At 64.6% G+C, this 17,801-nt stretch overlaps 4 protein-coding genes across 5 annotated transcripts; 3 read left to right on the top strand and 1 right to left on the bottom strand.

The window, feature by feature from the left end:
• The first annotated feature begins 244 nt into the window (after positions 1-244).
• Positions 245-5,361, top strand: FUCA1 (alpha-L-fucosidase 1). 2 transcript variants are annotated; one of them, XM_032202397.1, is made up of 8 exons: positions 245-608; positions 1,166-1,300; positions 1,535-1,672; positions 2,343-2,448; positions 2,914-3,114; positions 3,318-3,505; positions 4,345-4,444; positions 5,123-5,361. In XM_032202397.1, the coding sequence occupies exons 1-8, from the start codon at positions 265-267 to the stop codon at positions 5,261-5,263; spliced, it is 1,353 nt and encodes a 450-aa protein (XP_032058288.1). In that variant the 5' UTR covers positions 245-264; the 3' UTR covers positions 5,264-5,361. The 2 variants fall into 2 exon arrangements, with proteins under 2 accessions (XP_032058288.1, XP_032058289.1); XM_032202398.1 differs by lacking the exon at positions 5,123-5,361 and adding an exon at positions 4,977-5,097.
• Positions 5,362-5,998: 637 nt separating this feature from the next.
• Positions 5,999-9,369, top strand: HMGCL (3-hydroxy-3-methylglutaryl-CoA lyase). The gene is made up of 9 exons (XM_032202219.1): positions 5,999-6,063; positions 6,292-6,375; positions 6,452-6,559; positions 6,952-7,047; positions 7,441-7,589; positions 7,726-7,789; positions 8,117-8,305; positions 8,443-8,568; positions 8,860-9,369. Exons 1-9 carry the CDS (start codon positions 6,010-6,012, stop codon positions 8,959-8,961), a joined length of 972 nt encoding a protein of 323 aa, XP_032058110.1. The 5' UTR covers positions 5,999-6,009; the 3' UTR covers positions 8,962-9,369.
• Positions 9,370-9,776: 407 nt separating this feature from the next.
• GALE (UDP-galactose-4-epimerase) lies at positions 9,777-12,278 on the top strand. The gene is made up of 9 exons (XM_032202278.1): positions 9,777-9,901; positions 10,456-10,571; positions 10,817-10,930; positions 11,008-11,184; positions 11,298-11,478; positions 11,567-11,652; positions 11,776-11,853; positions 11,963-12,077; positions 12,169-12,278. The coding sequence occupies exons 1-9, from the start codon at positions 9,781-9,783 to the stop codon at positions 12,222-12,224; spliced, it is 1,044 nt and encodes a 347-aa protein (XP_032058169.1). The 5' UTR covers positions 9,777-9,780; the 3' UTR covers positions 12,225-12,278.
• A 1,085-nt stretch (positions 12,279-13,363) lies between these two features.
• LYPLA2 (lysophospholipase 2) lies at positions 13,364-17,620 on the bottom strand. The gene is made up of 10 exons (XM_032202435.1): positions 17,570-17,620; positions 17,107-17,212; positions 16,670-16,701; positions 16,046-16,111; positions 15,845-15,892; positions 15,593-15,663; positions 15,427-15,500; positions 15,239-15,340; positions 14,930-15,106; positions 13,364-14,791 (listed from the first exon to the last, which is right to left on the bottom strand). Exons 2-10 carry the CDS (start codon positions 17,182-17,184, stop codon positions 14,741-14,743), a joined length of 699 nt encoding a protein of 232 aa, XP_032058326.1. The 5' UTR covers positions 17,185-17,212; positions 17,570-17,620; the 3' UTR covers positions 13,364-14,740.
• Between the last annotated feature and the right edge of the window lie 181 nt (positions 17,621-17,801).

Below are 17,801 nucleotides of genomic sequence, written 5' to 3'. Positions count from 1 at the left end.
TCAAGGCGCAGCCGGGGCCGCGGAACCGCCGGGGCCGCCACCGGGCCGGGCCCAGCCCCGGGGCCGTTGGGCTCTGCCCGGGGGGCGAGGGGCTCGCGGCCGGCCCGAGGAGGGGGCGCGCTGAGGGGGCCGGGCCGGGAGGCGAAGAGAAGGGCAAGGAGGGGAGGGGAAGGGGAAGGGAAGGGAAGGGAAGGGGAAGGGAAGGGGAAGGCGGCCGCCACCCCGCGGCCGGCCGCCGCCTCGGAGCCGCGTCCCGGGGCGGGGATGGCGGCGGGGCCGCTGCTGTGGCTGGCGGCGGCGCTGGGCCCGGCGGCGGCCGCGGGGCGCTACAGCCCCGACTGGGGCAGCCTGGACGCGAGGCCGCTGCCCGCCTGGTTCGACCGGGCCAAGGTGGGGGTGTTCGTGCACTGGGGGGTGTTCTCCGTGCCCGCCTGGGGCTCCGAGTGGTTCTGGTGGCACTGGCGGGGCGAGCGCCGCGCCGACTACGAGCGCTTCGTGAGGCAGCGCTACCCGCCCGGCACCGACTACGCCGACTTCGCCCCTCGCTTCACGGCCCACGACTTCCAGCCCCGCCGCTGGGCGCGGCTCTTCCAGCGGGCAGGGGCCAGGTCAGCGCCGGGACCGGCTGCGGGCCCCGAGGGGATGGGGCTGGGGCTGGGGGGCCCTGAGGGACTGGGGATCCCTGAGGGGATGGGGCCGGGGGTCCCTGAGGGGATGGGGCCAGGTCTGGGGGTCCCCGAGGGGATGGGGCCAGGGGTCCCTGAAGGGATGGAGGCGGTGTCTGGGGGGCCCTGAGGGGATGGGACCAGGTCTGGGGATCCCCGAGGGGATGGGGGCTGTGTCTGAACACCCTGAGGGGACGGGGGGCCCAGAGCAGCACCTGGAGGTCCCGGGCAGGTCGTGCCCAGGGTGGGGAGGCGCTGGCCGCTCTGACTTGCAAAGTCTCGTTGTTCAGCCTTTTCCAGCATCACAATCCATTTAAAACATCTCCTGTTCTTGTCATTTCTCCTACATCTTAAGGGCAATGAAAGGGACTTCCAAAGAGCACTCCTCGCAGCACGGTTATTCCGTCCCTTGCCTGTATAGGTATCAGATTTGTCAGTGAGGCCTGGACATGTCTGAGATAGCTCCTTTGTCATCGTGATCAGCTGCCATTTCCCCTCAGGTACGTGGTGCTGACCACGAAGCATCATGAAGGCTTCACCAACTGGGGGTCACCCGTGTCCTGGAACTGGAATTCTGTGGATACGGGGCCCCACCGTGACCTTGTAGGAGAGCTGGGACAAGCCCTCAGGGAGAGGTAGAGCCAAGCTTTGCTGTTCTTGTCGTCTGTCTGCACTGAAATCTCATGGCTGTTCTCAGCAAACAGCTGAAAATGATATGTTTAATATGAAAACAGTAGTGCTTGCAAAGTCATGAAACTGAAATAATATTGACGGTAATTATTCTTACTGCCACTATATCATATATCTGCCACTGATTCTCAGTCCTTACTGCCAGACTAACTCTTTCCTCTCTGTTTTCTATTCTTCAGCAACATACGCTACGGACTGTATCATTCTCTGTTAGAGTGGTTTAATCCGCTCTACCTAGCTGACAAAGAAAGTGGCTTCAAGACCCAGAACTTCGTTTTGAAGAAGACAATGCCAGAACTTTACGATCTTGTCCTAAAGTAAGAGCTGTAACCAGTCAGGATTCAAGAGCATTTCCTGGTTTCCGTTCTGTAGAGAAAGTTGCGAAGTGGATGCAGAGAAGATTGTTGACAAATGTTAATTTTTGCCAAGGCAAATCTATTTACTTAGCAGCGATGATTTGAGGTAATTAGAAAAAGGGTTCACATTTGCTCTTTGGCAGTCTGACTTAAAGTAAGGTAGGGGCAAATTTTTGTGCAAGAGAAATGCCCTTTCATACTACCTTTTTGCAGAGTAGCTTTGAAAGTGGAGCAAGCTATTTGTTAGAGTAGGAGAGCGATTTCACTGTGAGTTTATGTCCTTGCTTTGCTTTCCCATGCTGATTAGAATACCCGGCTTGGACACCTGTTGCTCACAGTACCCCTTGTACCAAGTAGAGAACGTGCCTCACAATTGCCTTTGAGATGCACTCTTCTCGTTTTGGAAGAACTGCATCCCGTACTTTGAGCTGTGATCATCTTTCTTTGCTGCTGCAAGAGCTTTGCTTAAAGCTTTTTCTGAAGCAGGAAGTGATAGCATGAACCTCCTGGTAATGTCAGACAATAGGAAGTGAAAGCAGACTCCAGAGGCAAGAAACACCGTGCTGTGACACGCTTTCTTTGGGGTAGGAGCAAATAAGCCGTTCTGAAGTGATGTTCCTCTCTCTGTCAGGTATAAACCGGATTTGATTTGGTCAGATGGAGACTGGGAAGCTCCGGACTCATACTGGAATTCTACCTCTTTCCTTGCCTGGCTTTACAATGACAGTCCTGTCAAGGTACTTCTTTCAGCTGCCCGTGGTATTCTATAGGTATGGAAGGTCTGGCAGCAGTGAGATACGAATGCGATCAGAAACCTTCTTGACAGGTGCCAAACCTCTTTTATTCTTTCACCAAAAGTAGAAAGTCCACACTGTGCTTCCAAGAGAAGCCTCTAGGATCCAAATCATATCCTGAAGCAGAACACACAAGCCTTTTCCTTTACAGCACGTGTGGAAGGCTCAGAGACCAGGAACCTTATTCCCTTGATTTCTGCTTGAGTGAATAGAGAGACATTCTTCCAGAGAGGTATTCAGCCTTCTGGAGGATCCTCTCTCTCTCTCTCTTGATTACTTATGCACGTGTGTATGTTAAGTACTTAGGCTCCTAGCTTAGATGCCTAAAGTAACTTGGGAGGGATAAAGGCAAACTGGAACATCCAAGACAAAGCATTCTTCCTGCTGAGTTATGTTTCCTTCTTCTAGGACACTGTTGTTGTGAACGACCGTTGGTGTAATAACTGCTCTTGCCACCATGGAGGCTACTACAATTGTGCTGACAAATACAAACCAGGGACCTTGCCGGCTCACAAATGGGAGATGTGCTCCTCCATTGACAAGCTTTCCTGGGGCTATCGGAGCAACATGCACATTGATGAGTTAATGGATGAAGCAAGTATCATCGAGGTAAGAAACCTGAAATTAAAATGTAGGGAAGTCACTGAGAATTGCAGATTTCCTTCATCCTGTTACTCACAGAAGGAGTTGTCGTGTTTCGTACAAGCAGGCGGAGATAAAGGAGCGCTCGAGGAGGACAAAGCACTCCTCAGGTTTCTTTGCTGTCAGAAGTGAAGATAATTCAGTTTGTTACCTTTGTTTATCTGCCACAGGAGCTAGTGAAAACTGTGAGTTTTGGAGGCAACTACCTTCTCAATGTGGGCCCGACAAAGGAAGGAGTGATAGCTCCCATCTTCCAAGAAAGGCTTCTGGCCCTCGGGAGGTGGCTGGACACTAACGGGGAGGCAATTTATGAATCGAAGCCATGGAGAGTACAGGTGGAGGACACAGGCACTGTCTGGTAAGGACTCCATTGCTCAGGACCATCCTGCAGCTGCTCCAGCTCGGGTTACAGAAGCTGGGCTTTCTTTATTGGTCATTAAACTTGGCATTGCCGAAGCGTTGCCATCAGGAGCAGATGGCTTTTAGGTAATGTCCTGCAGCTGGGGTGCGCACTTACTGCCCCAGGGTTACTGCCCCAGGGTGTTACCTAAGAAATATCTTGCTGGAAAGAAAAGGGTGAAAATCAGGGCTTCAGCTGTCTTATGTGATTTTACAAAACAATTGTTCCCTTGAAAAAAACTCCTACGCTGTTGCTGTCAGGACTGTTTAAGTAGTGCTCGTGGCTAGCTGGAATTGCACAAATGTGGTTTGTTTAAATGCATGTAGTCCGTAAATGCAGTGATATTTGCTTTCAGGTTGTTATATAATAGTACTGCGTACTGTTACCCAACTGTTGTGCTTGCTGAGAAGAGCACAGTGAGCGAACCAAGAGCCAGAGGTGCTACAGAACGGAGCTGTGAGTTCTGAGTGTGCTCAAGTGTGTTCAGCCTAGAAATGCAGAGCAATGAAAAGATCAGCACACGACAGCACGTCTGCTCTGCTGACCTCAGGCTGATGAAAGGACAGATGACACTCGCTTTTAGGAAGCGTGCGTGGACTTTGTTTAGGTTTCATCAGCCAGTGCTTGCTGGCTAAGTGGTGGGTTCAAAGCGACAGATTTTGGAATGAGAGGAAAGTAGGTGACCCCTGCACGGTGCCAGTAGGTGAGCTGCTGTTCTCGTGCTGTGGGGAAAGGTCAGGCTTGTGGGGCTCTCTCCCCTGTGGGCTTTTCACCTAGCTGAACTCTTGCTCTCCTAGGTACACTTCTAAGGGACCAGTTGTCTATGCCATTTTTCTGGTCTGGCCTCAGGACAACGTGCTGCAGCTGTCCTCACCCACTCCATCCCCAGCCACACAAGTAAGGAACCTGAGGAAACGAGAGAGAGTGCACTGTGAGAGCCCATCTTGGGAAGCTGTGGGGTGGGAAGGCCCAGCCTGACTTCACTGGGAAACTGGGGAGAACACGGCATGTGGCATCCCTTCCTCCTTGCTCTGGGATGGCTTCACCCAGACTCTTGCAGCATCCCGGGTCATGCAGGGTTTGTCACTGTTCAGCGCGGAGCACTGGGTAGGACCGGGCAGGAGAGGCTTGTGCCCTGCCATGGAACAGGTAGGAACACCTCTCCCCTTCGGGAGATGAGGTCAGTGAGAGGCCCCACACATAGCAGGGATCACGGGCATTACATCCCCAATTGGGATCGGGTACACTGACCCCCGAGTTGTGAGTGTGGGAGTGACGCAAATGCCGGGGTGCCCTTTGCCCTAGACAAACAGGGGTGAAGCCTCGCAGGTGAAAGAAAAAAAAAAAAAACACAACACAACAGCCAAAACCAAACAAACTACAGCCAAAGCTTGGCCCAAAACACCCTCCGTGTTGCCTTTGTACACAGTGAGCGACGGGGGGCAATGTGCAGGCGGCTTCTAACACGTGGGGAGTGTGACACGGCCTGAAACGCGCGCTGGGTGTACCGGGGTGACCAGATGGGGAGCGCCTGTGGGAGCCCCAGCTGAGCGTGTGCCCTGCCCTTCTCTGCAGGTGTCGATGTTGGGTTTTGCAGGGGCTCTGCAGTGGCAGAAGGCCCCGGGCAAAGGACTGCTCGTGACGCTGCCGCCCCTGCCCCCATCTCCCCTGTCCACACAGCCGGGCTGGGCCCTCAGGCTCCAGGGGGTGCAGTGACGGCCGCGTCCTGCCCGCAGCTCCCCCCCGCCTGCCTCTTGGGTTAAGTCTAAGCTGGTTTTTCATTCACTGTTGAATAAATTGCTTTTCTCCGGAGAGAATTGTGCTTCTACCCGCGCTGTCTGTCAGTCTGTCTGTCTGTCTGTCAGTCTGTCTGTCTGTCTGTCAGTCTGTCTGTCTGTCAGTCACTGTCAGTCTCTCTGGGCTGCCTTCTGCAGCGTGCTGCTGGCGGGGGGCAGCGGGTGGGGATCAGGGGGGGCAGTCGGGTTGCAGCCGAGCCCCCCGGCAGCTGCCAGGGCCCCCCCGCCGTGCCCGCTCCGGGGGGGCCGAGCCGTGGCGGGGGAGGGCGGGCGGGGGGGGGCGGGGGCCGTGGCCGTGCAAACACGGGGCTGTTTGCTCAGCGCCGCCGGCACCGGGGCCGCCTATAAAGGGACGGCTGCGGGCGGCGGGGGCAGACCGGGAGCAGCACGGCCGGACCCCGAGCACACAGCGGCGGCAGCCACAGCCACAGCGGGTCCCGGCTCCCAGCTCCCAGCCCTCCCGTTCTCCGGTCCCGGTGCCGCCGCCCCCCCCATGCCGCGCTGCCCGGTGCCGCCGCCGCCCCGCGAGGCCGCCCGGGGCCAGGTACGGGAGGGGCGGGGCGGGGAGGGGCGGGGCGGGGGGAGCGGTGCGCGCCGCCGCCACGTGACCGCCCCGCCCCCCGCGCTGGGACACGTGACGGCGCGGTCACGTGGGGGGCGGCAGCCATGGCGGCGGCGCGGAGACTGCTGCTGAGCCGCTGGGCAGGGGCCAGGCGGCCGGTGCGGGGCGGGGGCGGGACCGGGACCGGGACCGGGACCGGGACCGGGACTGGGAACACGGGAACGGGACTGGGACAGGCACAGGGGAATGGGACGGGGACCGGGGATCTGGAACCGGGAGGAGGACCGGGACCGGGAGTGGGGTAGGGACCGGGACGGGCACCGGGACCGGGACGGGGTCGGGCCCCGGCCCCGCTCCGCTCACGCCGCTCCCGTCCCTGCCCCCAGATCAGCGCCGCGGCCGCCGGCGCCCTCCCGGCCCGCGTGAAGGTGGTGGAGGTCGGGCCCCGCGACGGGCTGCAGAACGAGCAGGTAACGGCGGGCACCGGGCAGGCGGGGGGCGGGCACGGGGCTGACCCCCCCCCGCTGACCCCCCCTTTGCCCGCAGAGCATCGTGCCGACGGCGGTGAAGATCGGTCTGATCGACATGCTGTCCCAGACCGGGCTGCCGGTCATCGAGGCCACCAGCTTCGTGTCCCCGCGCTGGGTGCCCCAGGTCAGTGCCCCGGGGGGGCGGCAGCGCGGGGAGCAGACACCCCCCACCCCCCAGGCCTTCAGCACTGTGTCTGTGATGAGGAAGGAGCAGAAAAGCCAGATAAAGGCTTAAAAAAGCCTAAAAAATGTGGTGTTGTGCACCGTCCCTTTGCTCCCGGGGGAACAGCGCAGGCTCACACACAGCCGCGTGTTGACCCTGGCCGGGCCGGTGGCTGCCCTTTGGCCCGTCCAAGTGTGCCGTGCTGTGGGCTCTCTAGAGGCCAAATTCCCCCCGTTCTGCGTATCGCTGTTCCCGTTCTTAAAAAATGAATTTCAGAAAGTGTTTTCTAACCTGTGCAAGTGGCTGACAAGTGTGTCGACACCGTTAGAAATCTGTCGGCGTTCCCTTTGCAGATGGCCGACCACACTGAAGTCATGCAGGGGATCAAGAAGTTGCCTGGTGTCAGTTACCCTGTGCTGACCCCGAACCTGAAAGGATTTCAGGCAGCGGTAAGAGCTCACAGCGTTAACGCTGGCAGCGTCCTGTGCAGGGCTCCCTGTGCAGGAACGTTTCAGCTGGGGTGGAGGCTGGGCAGCCCCTTGCATTCCTGTAGGGAGCAGTTTCATCTTACAGTTCCTTGAGCAAGGAATTGCTCAGCTGGGGGACTAACAGAAACCTGTTGGCTCTGGTAGAGAATACCCCAGGATGTTTTCCTTGAAGTCATTGTAAAAACCAGGCTGTCTCGTGGTTTTGCTGTGGAATGAACTGAGGAAAGAATTAGGTTGTCCAGGGAGGAGCTGGGAGGAAAAACTGATTTTATAAAATGGGAGAACTGCAGCGCTGGTCGTGCTGGTCACTTCTCTTGAAGATAAATTGTCTCACTTTAATGCTTTCTGCTGCAGGTGGCAGCAGGGGCCAAGGAGGTTTCCATCTTTGGAGCAGCGTCCGAGCTCTTCACCAAGAAGAACATCAACTGCTCCATAGAGGAGAGCCTGGAGAGGTTCAGCGAAGTGATGAGCGCTGCACGAGCTGCCAGCATTCCTGTCCGGGGGTGAGGAGTCCCGCTGTGCATAGAGAGCCCAAAATGCTTCACAGTTTGAGCAGCACGTGGCTATGAGGCTTGTGTAATCTCACTTCAGTTCTCTGGTTAAAAGTTACTTTTTTTTTTTTTTTTTTTTTAACTACAGGTATGTTTCCTGTGTCCTTGGGTGTCCCTACGAAGGGAAGATTTCTGCAGCTAAAGTTGCAGAGGTGAGCTGATAAATCGAACCAGAATTTCCGTGAGATTTTTGACTCAGTTATAAACACGTGGGTGGGACCCTGGGGGCTGGGGGACGCACTGAGCCATTTAAACAAAGACGGGGAGGAAGCTGTGAATGCCCCCGGTCTGTGCTGCCACACAGAAGGGTCTGGCTGATGCGGACGGGGGATTCCGGGAGGTGGACCCGGAGTGTTCAGTTCCCAGAGGAACCTCAGCTGTTGTGCTCCAGAGGAGCATGCTCTGCACGGTGGGCATCCAGCTTGGGGGAAAGTCACGATAAAGCTGCCCTCTCAGTACGAGTCTTGGCTTTGGGACAGGTCTCCAAGAAGATGTACTCGATGGGGTGCTACGAGATCTCCCTCGGTGACACCATTGGCATCGGGACCCCGGGGAGCATGAGGGAGATGCTGACGGCGGTCATGAAGGAGGTGCCAGTGGGGGCTCTCGCTGTCCACTGCCACGATACCTACGGGCAGGCTCTTGCCAACATCTTGGTAGCACTTCAGGTAAGCTCCTTACCTTGCAGCACTGCATCCTCCCTCAGGGTTCTTCTTTGCTTGCTTCTGAGCCAGAGGATTCAGGAGCAGGACTATGATTTGCCCTTTCATTGAGGGCAGTTTCCTGAGAACGGTTTTGCCTGCAGATGGGTGTGAGCGTGGTCGATGCTTCTGTTGCTGGCCTTGGAGGCTGCCCCTATGCCAAGGGAGCATCGGGAAACGTTGCTACGGAGGACTTGGTGTACATGCTGAACGGCCTGGGCATCCACACGGTAAGCGAGAGCCTCTCACGGGGCAGCTGTTGGGGTTGGAGCGGGGCTGCAGAGCCTGGCCCGGAGAGCCCCAGTGCAGGAGGTGCAGGCTCTGGGCCCGCAGTGCCACAGCAGCCCCCCCATGCTGGGAGCATGTCCTGGCCCCTTTCCCGTGCTGTGCCATCTGATCTGTCAGGATCACAGGGAGGGCCTCTGCCCCTGCTGCTCTGTCCCAGCGGTGCCAGTCCGTACTGGGCAGCTTCAGGGGGCAGCGCTGGCACCAACAGCCCTGCTGTCTCTTGTTCCCTGAAGGGCGTGGACCTGCAGAAGCTGATGGACACGGGAACGTTCATTTGCAACGCGCTGAACAGGAGAACCAACTCCAAGGTGTCCCAGGCCTCCTGCAGGCTGTGACGTGGGACCAGGCGTGGCCGTGGGGCGTGCAGAAAGCGCAGCCCTGGGGCCGGCCGAGCCTCCCTTGTGTGCCGCTACCTCCTCCGTGTGCCTTGGACTCAGCCCCGAGAGCAGCCGCTGGGTGCTGTGAAGGAATGGACATGGACACGGGCATGGACACGGGCACTGCCCCACTGAGCCCTCAGACATGCCCAGCAGGGCAGAGACGGCCGCGCCCTGCCTCGGATGGGGAGCAGGGCCCAGGGCCCAGCCCCGGGCGGCCTCCGGTGCCCCCGCAGCGCGGGGCCGAGCAGCTGCTGAGGCGCCTCCAGGCCCGGGCACCCCGCGGCCTCCTCAGGCTGCACGGGAGGGACCGGGGGGGGTTGGGGCAGGGCCCCGCTGTCCGCGGTCGGCGCTGTGCGCGGTGTTGGTGGCAATAAAGCTCCGGTGCCCGCGCGGTGCCGCTCCCGGCCCGGCTCCCGCTGCTGTCCGGGGGGGACGGGACGGGGACGGGGACTCCGCGGCCGTTTCCGGTTCCGGCCGCCAGGGGGCGCTGCGGGGCCTCGCTGCCACCGCCGGGCCGGGTCCTCCGCGCATGCGCGCCCCGTGGCGGTGCCACGTTGCCATGGAGAGCGGGGGGGAAGGGGGGGGCGGCCGGGCCTTAAAGGGGCCGCGCCCGGCACCGGGAGGGGGGGGAAAGGGACGGGGCCGGCCCCGGGGGGGCGCGGGGGCGGCGAGGGGGGCGGGGCGGGGGGGGGGGTCCGTGCAGCGCCGTGGGTGGCCTCGCTCCGCCCCCGGCCCCGCCCCGCTTGGTGCCGGCGGGGTCGGGACGTGGCGGCCATGGCGGAGCCCGTGCTGGTCACCGGCGGCGCCGGGTTCATCGGCAGCCACTGCGTGCTGCAGCTCGCACAGGCGGGCTACGAGCCCGTGGTGGTGGACAACCTGCACAACGCCATCGCAGGTGCGGCGCGGGCACCCCCGGCACCCCCGGGACCTTCCCCGTTACCCCCGGGACCCTCCGGGACCCCCCCCGTGTTACCTCCTCTCCCCGTTACCCCCCCGTTACCTTCCCGGTACCCCTCCTACACCTCCGTTACCCCCGGTACCCCCCCGGTACCCCCATTACCCCCCCGCCCCCCCCCCGTCCCCCCGTGTTACCTCCCCCCACTGTTCCCCCCGTTCCCCCCGTTCCTCCCCAGTGCCCCCCCGTTGCCCTCTGTTACCCCATTACCTTCCCATTACACCCCCATTTCCCCCCGTTACCCCCCCGGTGTCCCCCCCGTTACACTCCCATTGCCCCATTTCCCCCCTTTCCCCCCCCACTACCTCCCCATTACCCCCCCGGTACCCCCCCGGTACCCCTCTGCTACCCCGTCACCTTCCCATTACTCCCCCATTTCCCCTGTTACCCACCATTACCCCCTCATTGCCCCCCTGTTACCCCCAGTTACCCCATTGCCCCCGTTACCCCATTCCCCCCCCCATTGCCCCCCCGTTACCTCCCGCCTCCCCCAGGCCCGGACGGGCTCCCCGAGAGCCTTCGCCGCGTTCAGCTCCTGGCCCGCCGCCCCATCGCCTTCCACGAGCTCGATGTCACCGACGGGGCCGCGCTGCAGGAGCTCTTCAGCAAGGTGGGGTGGGGGCGCGGGGGGCTGCGGGGGGCTCAGGGGGGCTGCGGGGGGCTGCGGGCACCAAACGGCCCCCGGGGCTGCCGGGGGAGGCTCTGGGGGGGGGCACCGGGTGGCTGCTGCCTCTTGGGGGGGCTTTGTCCCGGTGGGGCAGACCCCTCCCCGCATCCCACAGCCGTGGGGCCGCAGTGAGACCCCCCCTGGGGGCTGCCCCACGGCCCTCAGGCGGTGCCTCCCCCCCCCCCCAGCACCGCTTCTCGGCCGTGGTGCACTTCGCGGGGCTGAAGGCCGTGGGCGAGTCCGTGCAGCAGCCGCTGGAGTATTACCGGGTGAACCTCACCGGCACCATCCGCCTGCTGGAGGTGAGCCGAGGCAGCGCCACGTGGCCGGGCCGGGCGTGGAGCCGGCAGCCTCAGCAGCGGCCGGTGCCCTCCCGCAGGCCATGAAAGCTCACGGCGTGAAGAACATCGTGTTCAGCAGCTCCGCCACCGTCTACGGGGACCCCCAGTACCTGCCGCTGGATGAGAAGCACCCGGTCGGAGGCTGCACCAACCCCTACGGCAAATCCAAGTACTTCATCGAGGAGATGATTCGAGACGTCTGCAAGGCAGACAAGGTGAGGAGCTGCTGCGGGGACCCCGGGGCTGCGACCTGGGGGGTTTCTACCCCAAAAGGGGCTGGGGCTGGGGCTGCCCGGAGACCTGCAGCCCCGTCCGTGCGCTCCCCTAGGACTGGAACGCCGTGCTCCTGCGCTACTTCAACCCTATCGGTGCCCACGAGTCCGGCATGATCGGGGAAGATCCTCAGGGCATCCCCAACAACCTCATGCCCTACGTGGCACAGGTGGCAGTGGGGCGCCGCGAGTTCCTGAGCGTGTTTGGGAACGACTACGAGACCATCGACGGAACCGGTGCGTCCCCGAAGGGCAGGGCCGGGGGGGGGGGGCAGAGCCAACCCCTCCCGGGGCAGAGCCTCGCGCTCACCGCCTGTCCCGGCAGGTGTCAGGGATTACATCCACGTCGTGGATTTGGCCCAGGGCCATATCGCCGCGCTGAAGAAGCTGAAGGAGAACTGCGGCTGCAAGGTACCGGCAGCGGGGCTGGGCCTGGGCCGGGCTCTCGGCCCCGGGTGGGAGGAGAGGGACCCAGACCCCCTCCCAGCCCCCCCAGCAGGAGCTGATGAGCCCCCCCCCCCGTCCTCCTGCCAGGTCTACAACCTCGGCACCGGCACTGGCTACTCGGTGCTGCAGATGGTCCGCGCCATGGAGAAAGCCTCGGGGAGGGAGGTAAGGGCTGAGCGCAGCCTCCATCGCCACCCCCAGCCCCCCCCCCGCCTGCAGCAGTGCCCCCCCCGCAGAGCCCCCAGCCCCACGGCGCTGCTGTCCCTCCCTGCAGATCAAGTACAAGATCACGGGCCGGCGGGAGGGCGACGTGGCCTCGTGCTACGCCAACCCCGAGCTTGCCGAGCGCGAGCTGGGCTGGAAGGCGGCCTTCGGCCTGGACAAGATGTGTAAGAGCCCCCCCCCCCCTCACTGCGCCCCCCTCCCCACCGCGCTGTGCCCCCCTCCCCGTCTCTCACTGCCTCTCTCCCCCCGGTGCAGGCGAGGACCTGTGGCGGTGGCAGCTGCAGAACCCCACGGGCTTCAGCAAGAACTGAGCCCTGCCGCGGGGCTCCCCCAGCCCGGGTGCGGGTCCTGCCCCCCCCCAACCTGCCCCACACCCGGGGCAGGGGGGCAGGAGCGGCCGCGGGCTCCCCCCTTCCTCCTCCTCCTCCTCCTTTTCCTTCCCACCCAGGTCCTCAGCAGCTCAGGGAGCGGCCCCACAGGCGCGAGGCCCCCAGGGCACCAAATCCCCTCCTGGAAGTGCCCCGGGGGGGCTCTTGGGGGCCCAGCAAGGAGGCGGCGCTGGGCTGGGACCAGAAAGCGCCCAGGAAGCCGCCCAAACAGTGCCAAGGGTGAGGCTCAGGAAAGGGCACGAGGCGGGGGCCGGGCGGTGCTGCCCACCCTCAGCTGCCCCCGTCCCCCTCGGCCAGCCCCAGGGGGCCACCACGGGGCCCCCCCTCCAGCCCCGGGGCCCTGCTGGCTGCTGGGGGCCTCCCCGTCCTCCTCCTGCCCTCCCCTGTGGTGTTGGGGACCAACTCTCACCTCCCGGGTGTGCTGGTGGGGCCCGAGGAGCCCCTGCCCACGGCTGGGGGGGCTCCGGGGGCTCCTTCTGCTGCTGCGGGGCCCGAGAAGCTGCTGCGGGAATCACGGTGCCAAAGGGACCAGGCTGAGCTCTGCGGGCAAATCCGGATCCTATTTATTAGGGCAGCGGCCAGCCCGGCGCGCTGCCCCTTTGATTCATAACTTATGGTAAATTATGAGTCCAGCTTTTGATTTGTTGCTGAATAAACTTTCTATCTTTCTGAGGCAGCTCGGGGCCGGGGGGCACGGGGGGAGCTGCGGGAGGGGCACCGAGGGGGCGCGGGGGACAAAAGGCACGGAGCTGGGAGAGGTTTCTGGTTTATTGAACCGTGTCTGACGCTGTGGAACACACACAAAAACCCCAAACATGTACAAGGAAGACGAGGAGGGGAGGGGGGAAAAAAAAAAGGGGGGGGGCAGGAGGGGAGAAGAAAGCAGTGGTGAGGAATGGAGGAGCCGCCCCCCTCCCGTGGTCCCAGCACGGCTCCTGGTCCCAGGTGGGTTTATTTGGGGGGGGGGGAGCTGTGGTCCCGTCCCTGCCAGCCCCTCGCTGCCCCCCCCCGGGGCTGCAGCAGCTCCACACAAAGCCGAGGAGGCGCCAGCCCCCAGCCCCCAGCCCCCAGCCCAAGCACGGGGAGGGGCCGCGCTCCCCCCGCTGCCAGCAGCAGCTTTGCTGGTTTGAGACTTCCCCGGGGAAACGAAGCCCGAAACAACCCAGGAAATGGGGGGGGGTCGGGCAGAGCCGGCTCCCCGGACAGGGGGGGGGATTGATTTGCTGGAGCCCCCCCGAAGCCCTCACCCCCCAGGAGGTGCCTGCCTGGTCCTGACAGGGCCCGGGCATCGCCCCCCAGAGCCGGGGGGCACAGCAGAGCCGCGGCCCCCAGCCCCGGGGGGCTTTTTTCTCTTTTTATTTTTGTTAAAAGACATTTCCAGCTCCAGCCCCGCGGGGCCCAGCGGTGCCGTGGGCTCAGCCCAGGGAGGAGAGGTGAGAGGAGAGGAGAGGTGAGGGGCAGCAGCGCCGCTCAGCAGCGAGAGGGAGGGCAGGGGGCAGCCGGGAGCCCCCCCGGAGCCCCCCGAGGGCTGCCACGGACCCCCAGCCCGGGCGGCCGCTCCCAGCCAGCTGGGTGAGGGGCTCGGCCCCGGGCAGCCGCTGATTGTTTGCGGGGAGCCAACGGGGCCACGGCCTCGGCCCGGGCACGGGGCAGCCCCCCGGGAGGGCTGGGAGCCACGGCCAGGAGCCCCCCCTCGCCTCTCCCCTGCCCCCAGCCAGCCCCGGCTCCGAGGGGAAGGAGAAGGAGAAGTAGCAGCAAGAGAGGGCAGGGAGCTGGCCGGGGGCACCGAGCTGGGCACAGGGAGGGGGAGAAGCCCCCAGCCCCCCCCCCAGGGCTGAGGAGAAGATTGTAAAAGCAACGAGAGGAGGAGGAGGAGGAAGGTGATTATCTGCAGGGCTGCAGGGTGAGCCCGGGGCAGTGTGCGTGTGCGACAGGGCCGGGGCCTGAGCCCCGCAGACACCTCCCTGCCAGCCCGGGGCAGAGCCTCTCCCTGGGCCTTGGGGCAGTGGCAGGAGAGTCCCGGGTTCCTGAGCTCTGACCCAAAACCCGCGAGGCACCTGAGCGAGGCCGAGGGCAGAGGAGGAGCCCCCGAGGGTGCCCGGCCCTGCCCCGCGCCCCCGCTGCCCCTAACACTGGTACAAAAGAAAACAAATAACAAAAAAAATCTCACCCGGCCCCTGCCCGGCAGTGCCTGAACGGGAACCCCCCCCCCGACACCACCGGCAGTGAGAGGAGCAGAGGGGAGGCCACCGGAGCCGCACCTCAAAGAACTCCGGGCTCGGCGGGGAGGGACGGGCACCCCCGGGCACCAGGAGCGGGGTCGGGGGGTGCCGGGGGGGTGCCGGGGGTGCCATGGCTTCCGTGTGCAGCGGTCGGGTCCCGGGGGGCAGAGCGGTGGCCTCGGCGTCCTCCCCTGTGACCGCCTGGGGCGGCTCCGCTCAGATCCGGGGCAGCAGCTTCTCGATGAACTCCTTCACCGCCAGCATCTCCTGCGAGCGCACGGCCCGGGCTGGGGGCTTCGGGGGCTTCGGGGGCTGGGCTCGGCCGGGCCCCACCCGGCTGGGAGCCCTCCCCCACCCCCGGCAGCCCCCTCCCATCCCGTCCCCTCCCCTCCCCTGGGCACTGACCTGCGGGCAGGAGCTGTGCATCACCCCGGGGTAGGTTTTGAACTGCACCTTGGCGGGGGTGACGACGGATTTCAGCTTCTCGGCCGTGAGGGCCCCGAAGCGCACGGGGATCATGGGGTCCAGCTCCCCGTGGCACTGCAGGATGGCGATGTCCTTGTTCACCCCGCTGCTCGCCGCCTGCCACGGGGGAGAGAGAGGGAAAGGGGGGTGGGACGAAGCCCCCGCCGCGGGCAGCTCCTGCCTCCAGCTCCGGAGAGCCGAGGGGAGCCCCCACACCCCAAAACAGAGCCGTGGGGGCAGTGCAGGTACCTGCGGGAAGGCTTTGTGCAGAGGGAGCCAGCAGCTGAGCGCCACGATGCCGGCCAGCTGGTGCTGGCAGGTGAGCGCCGTGTAGAGGGACAGCGCGCCGCCCTGCAGCAGGATGGGGGTGTCAGCGACCCCCCAGGGCTGCGGGAAGGGAGGAGGGGGCCGAGCTCCCCCCCCGCAGCCCCTCTCACCTGCGAGAAGCCCCCCAGGATGATGCGGTTGGCTGGGATCCCGTTCTTCATCTCGTGCTCGATGATTGCTTTAACTGGGCAAGGCAGAGAGATAAAGGAGAGGTACATGGGGGAGGTGCTGAGGGGCACCCCGCTGCTCCCCGCTCCCCCCCCCCAAACCCCTTACTGTTTTCTGCAGCTTTCTTGATCCCAGCTTCATCCTCGGGCGCGTCCGGAGTCAGACCCATCAGGTCAAACCTGGGGGGAGCAGCGGGGTCAGCCCCGATCCCAGCCACCAGCATGGGGCAGGAGGGAGCTGGGGCTCTGCCCTTCCCAGCCCCTGCAGGAGGTTGGGTTTCGGCTCTTCAGTCCCATCCCTCACTCCCCAAAACACCCCCAAAGGCTCCCTCCCGCTCCAGGAGACCCCCCCAGCACTGACCAGGAGGGCATCACCATCTTCATGTTGAGGGTTACGGGGATCCGGGGCCTGCAGGGACAGAAGTTGGGGGGGGTCAGCTCCAAGGTCAGAGAAACAAACGGGGGCAGGGGCCGCAGGACGTCTGCCCCAGGGGCTGCAGGGAGCACCCGCAGGTCCCAGGGGGATCCCCCAGGCCCCCCGAGCCCCTGGCCAAGCACTTACGCGTGCGGGCAGATGTATTTCACGTAGGGGAGGCGGATGGAGGAGAGGGCATCGGCCCAGCTGTGCCTGGGGGGAGAGAGAAGAGGAGGGAGATCAGGGCTGGGCTGAGCACTCCGGAGGACGCTGGCGAATTTGAGGGGTTTCCCCCAGGACAGCTTTTCTCCAAGGCTGCCAACGCCCGGCCCTGACGCGGCTGTAGTGGCCCCAACCCCCCCCAACAGCCCGGAGCCCCCAGGAGCCCCCAGCCCAGCCCTCAGCAGCAGGGCAGAGGCAGAGCCCAGCAGCCGGAGGCAGAGGGGCTGCCACCAGCGAGGGAGGAGCGGGGACAAACCCCCCATGCAGGGAGCAGCCTTTTGTTCCTGCCAGCTCCCAGCCCTCCCAGGCACGGGAACGCCGTGGTGTTATCTGCTCGTCCTAACGAGCACAGAAAGTCCCCACGGGGGGCTGCCGGCGTCATAAATGTTCCAGCTGAGTGCAGGCAGCCGCCGGGCAGAGGGTCCCCGTTAGGGATCGGGTCAGAGCCCCGTTAGGGATCGGTTGGGCTGCGGAGGCTGAGATCAGAGCCCCGGCCCCGAGCTGCCCCCGGGCCCACCCCCAGCACGCCGCAGCTCCAGCAGCACTCACCCCGTGTCTCCCAGGCCGTGTAGGAAAATGACCTAAAAATTAAGCAGAAAAACAAAAGAATGAGCTGGCGTGCCGGGAGAGAGGCAGGGGTGCTGCAGGATGTGGCAAAAGGCCACGCAGTCACTAATTAGCAGAGCCTCAGGCAGCAATTAGCCGGAGCTGCTGACACGTCCGGGCAGCTCTGAGCGTTACGGGCGGAACCGGCACAGCAGCACCAGCACCGCGCCCCCCCCCTGCCCACCACAACCCCACAGAGCCCATCCCCCAGTGCCCCCAGTGCTCCCAGTGCCCGCTGCCTCTGCACTGGGCCGGGCCCCAGCTCCCACCCAGGGGTCGGCCGCCCCCTCCCCCCCCCCCCCTCCGGCCCCGGGCCCCTCTCGGCAGCTCCCGGAGGCCCCGGGCCCCCCCCCCCCCGCCCCCCGCAGCGCCCCGCTCACCGCGGCCGTCTCCCGCTCTGCCCCTGAGACAGTGACGGCGTCGGCGAGCAGGGGGACAGACATGTTGTTGCCGCACATACACCGAGACGGGCGGCCACACCGGCACCTGCGGGACGGGGGCGCGGCTGAGGCCGGGGAACGGCCCCGGGACGGCCCCGCTCCAGCGGCACCCCCCGAGCGCCCCCCGCAGCGCGGCCCCGACCCCCGGAGCCCCCCCGCTCCCGGCCGCCCCCCCCCTCCCCTCCCCCCTTTCCTTCCTCCCCCCGCCCGGGGCTGCCCCGGTCCCGGCAGGGCCCAGCCCTGGGGGGGGCCCGGCCCGGCCCGGCCGCAGCTCCCGGCCCCGCTCGGGGCGCCCCGGGCCCGTTGTGAGGGGTGTGGGGGGAGGGGGGGGTGGGGGCAGCGCCGCTCCCGTGCCCGCCGCCCCCCGGTGCCCCCCCCGCGCCCCCCCCCCCGCCCCCCGCACCTCGGCCCGGGCCCCGCCGCGCTCCCGGCTCGCCGCCGCGCTCCCACCGGAACTTCCGCCCGCAGCGCGGCGGAAGTGACGCACCAACCCCCCCTGGGCGCGGCCATCTTGGCCCTCAGACCCCGCCCCCAGCCGGCACCTGCAGCACCGGGACCCCCCCCCCGGGATCCCCCCGGTCCCCTCCCACCCCCCGGCCCCCCCCCGGCCCCGCCGCGCGCGGGAGACGAGGCCA

This window comes from Aythya fuligula, chromosome 23 (assembly GCF_009819795.1).
Source record: "Aythya fuligula isolate bAytFul2 chromosome 23, bAytFul2.pri, whole genome shotgun sequence".
NCBI classification, from domain to species: Eukaryota; Metazoa; Chordata; class Aves; order Anseriformes; family Anatidae; genus Aythya; species Aythya fuligula.
The sequence above is the reverse complement of the archived record's forward strand: the minus strand, read 5'-3'. Positions and strand labels throughout refer to the sequence as shown.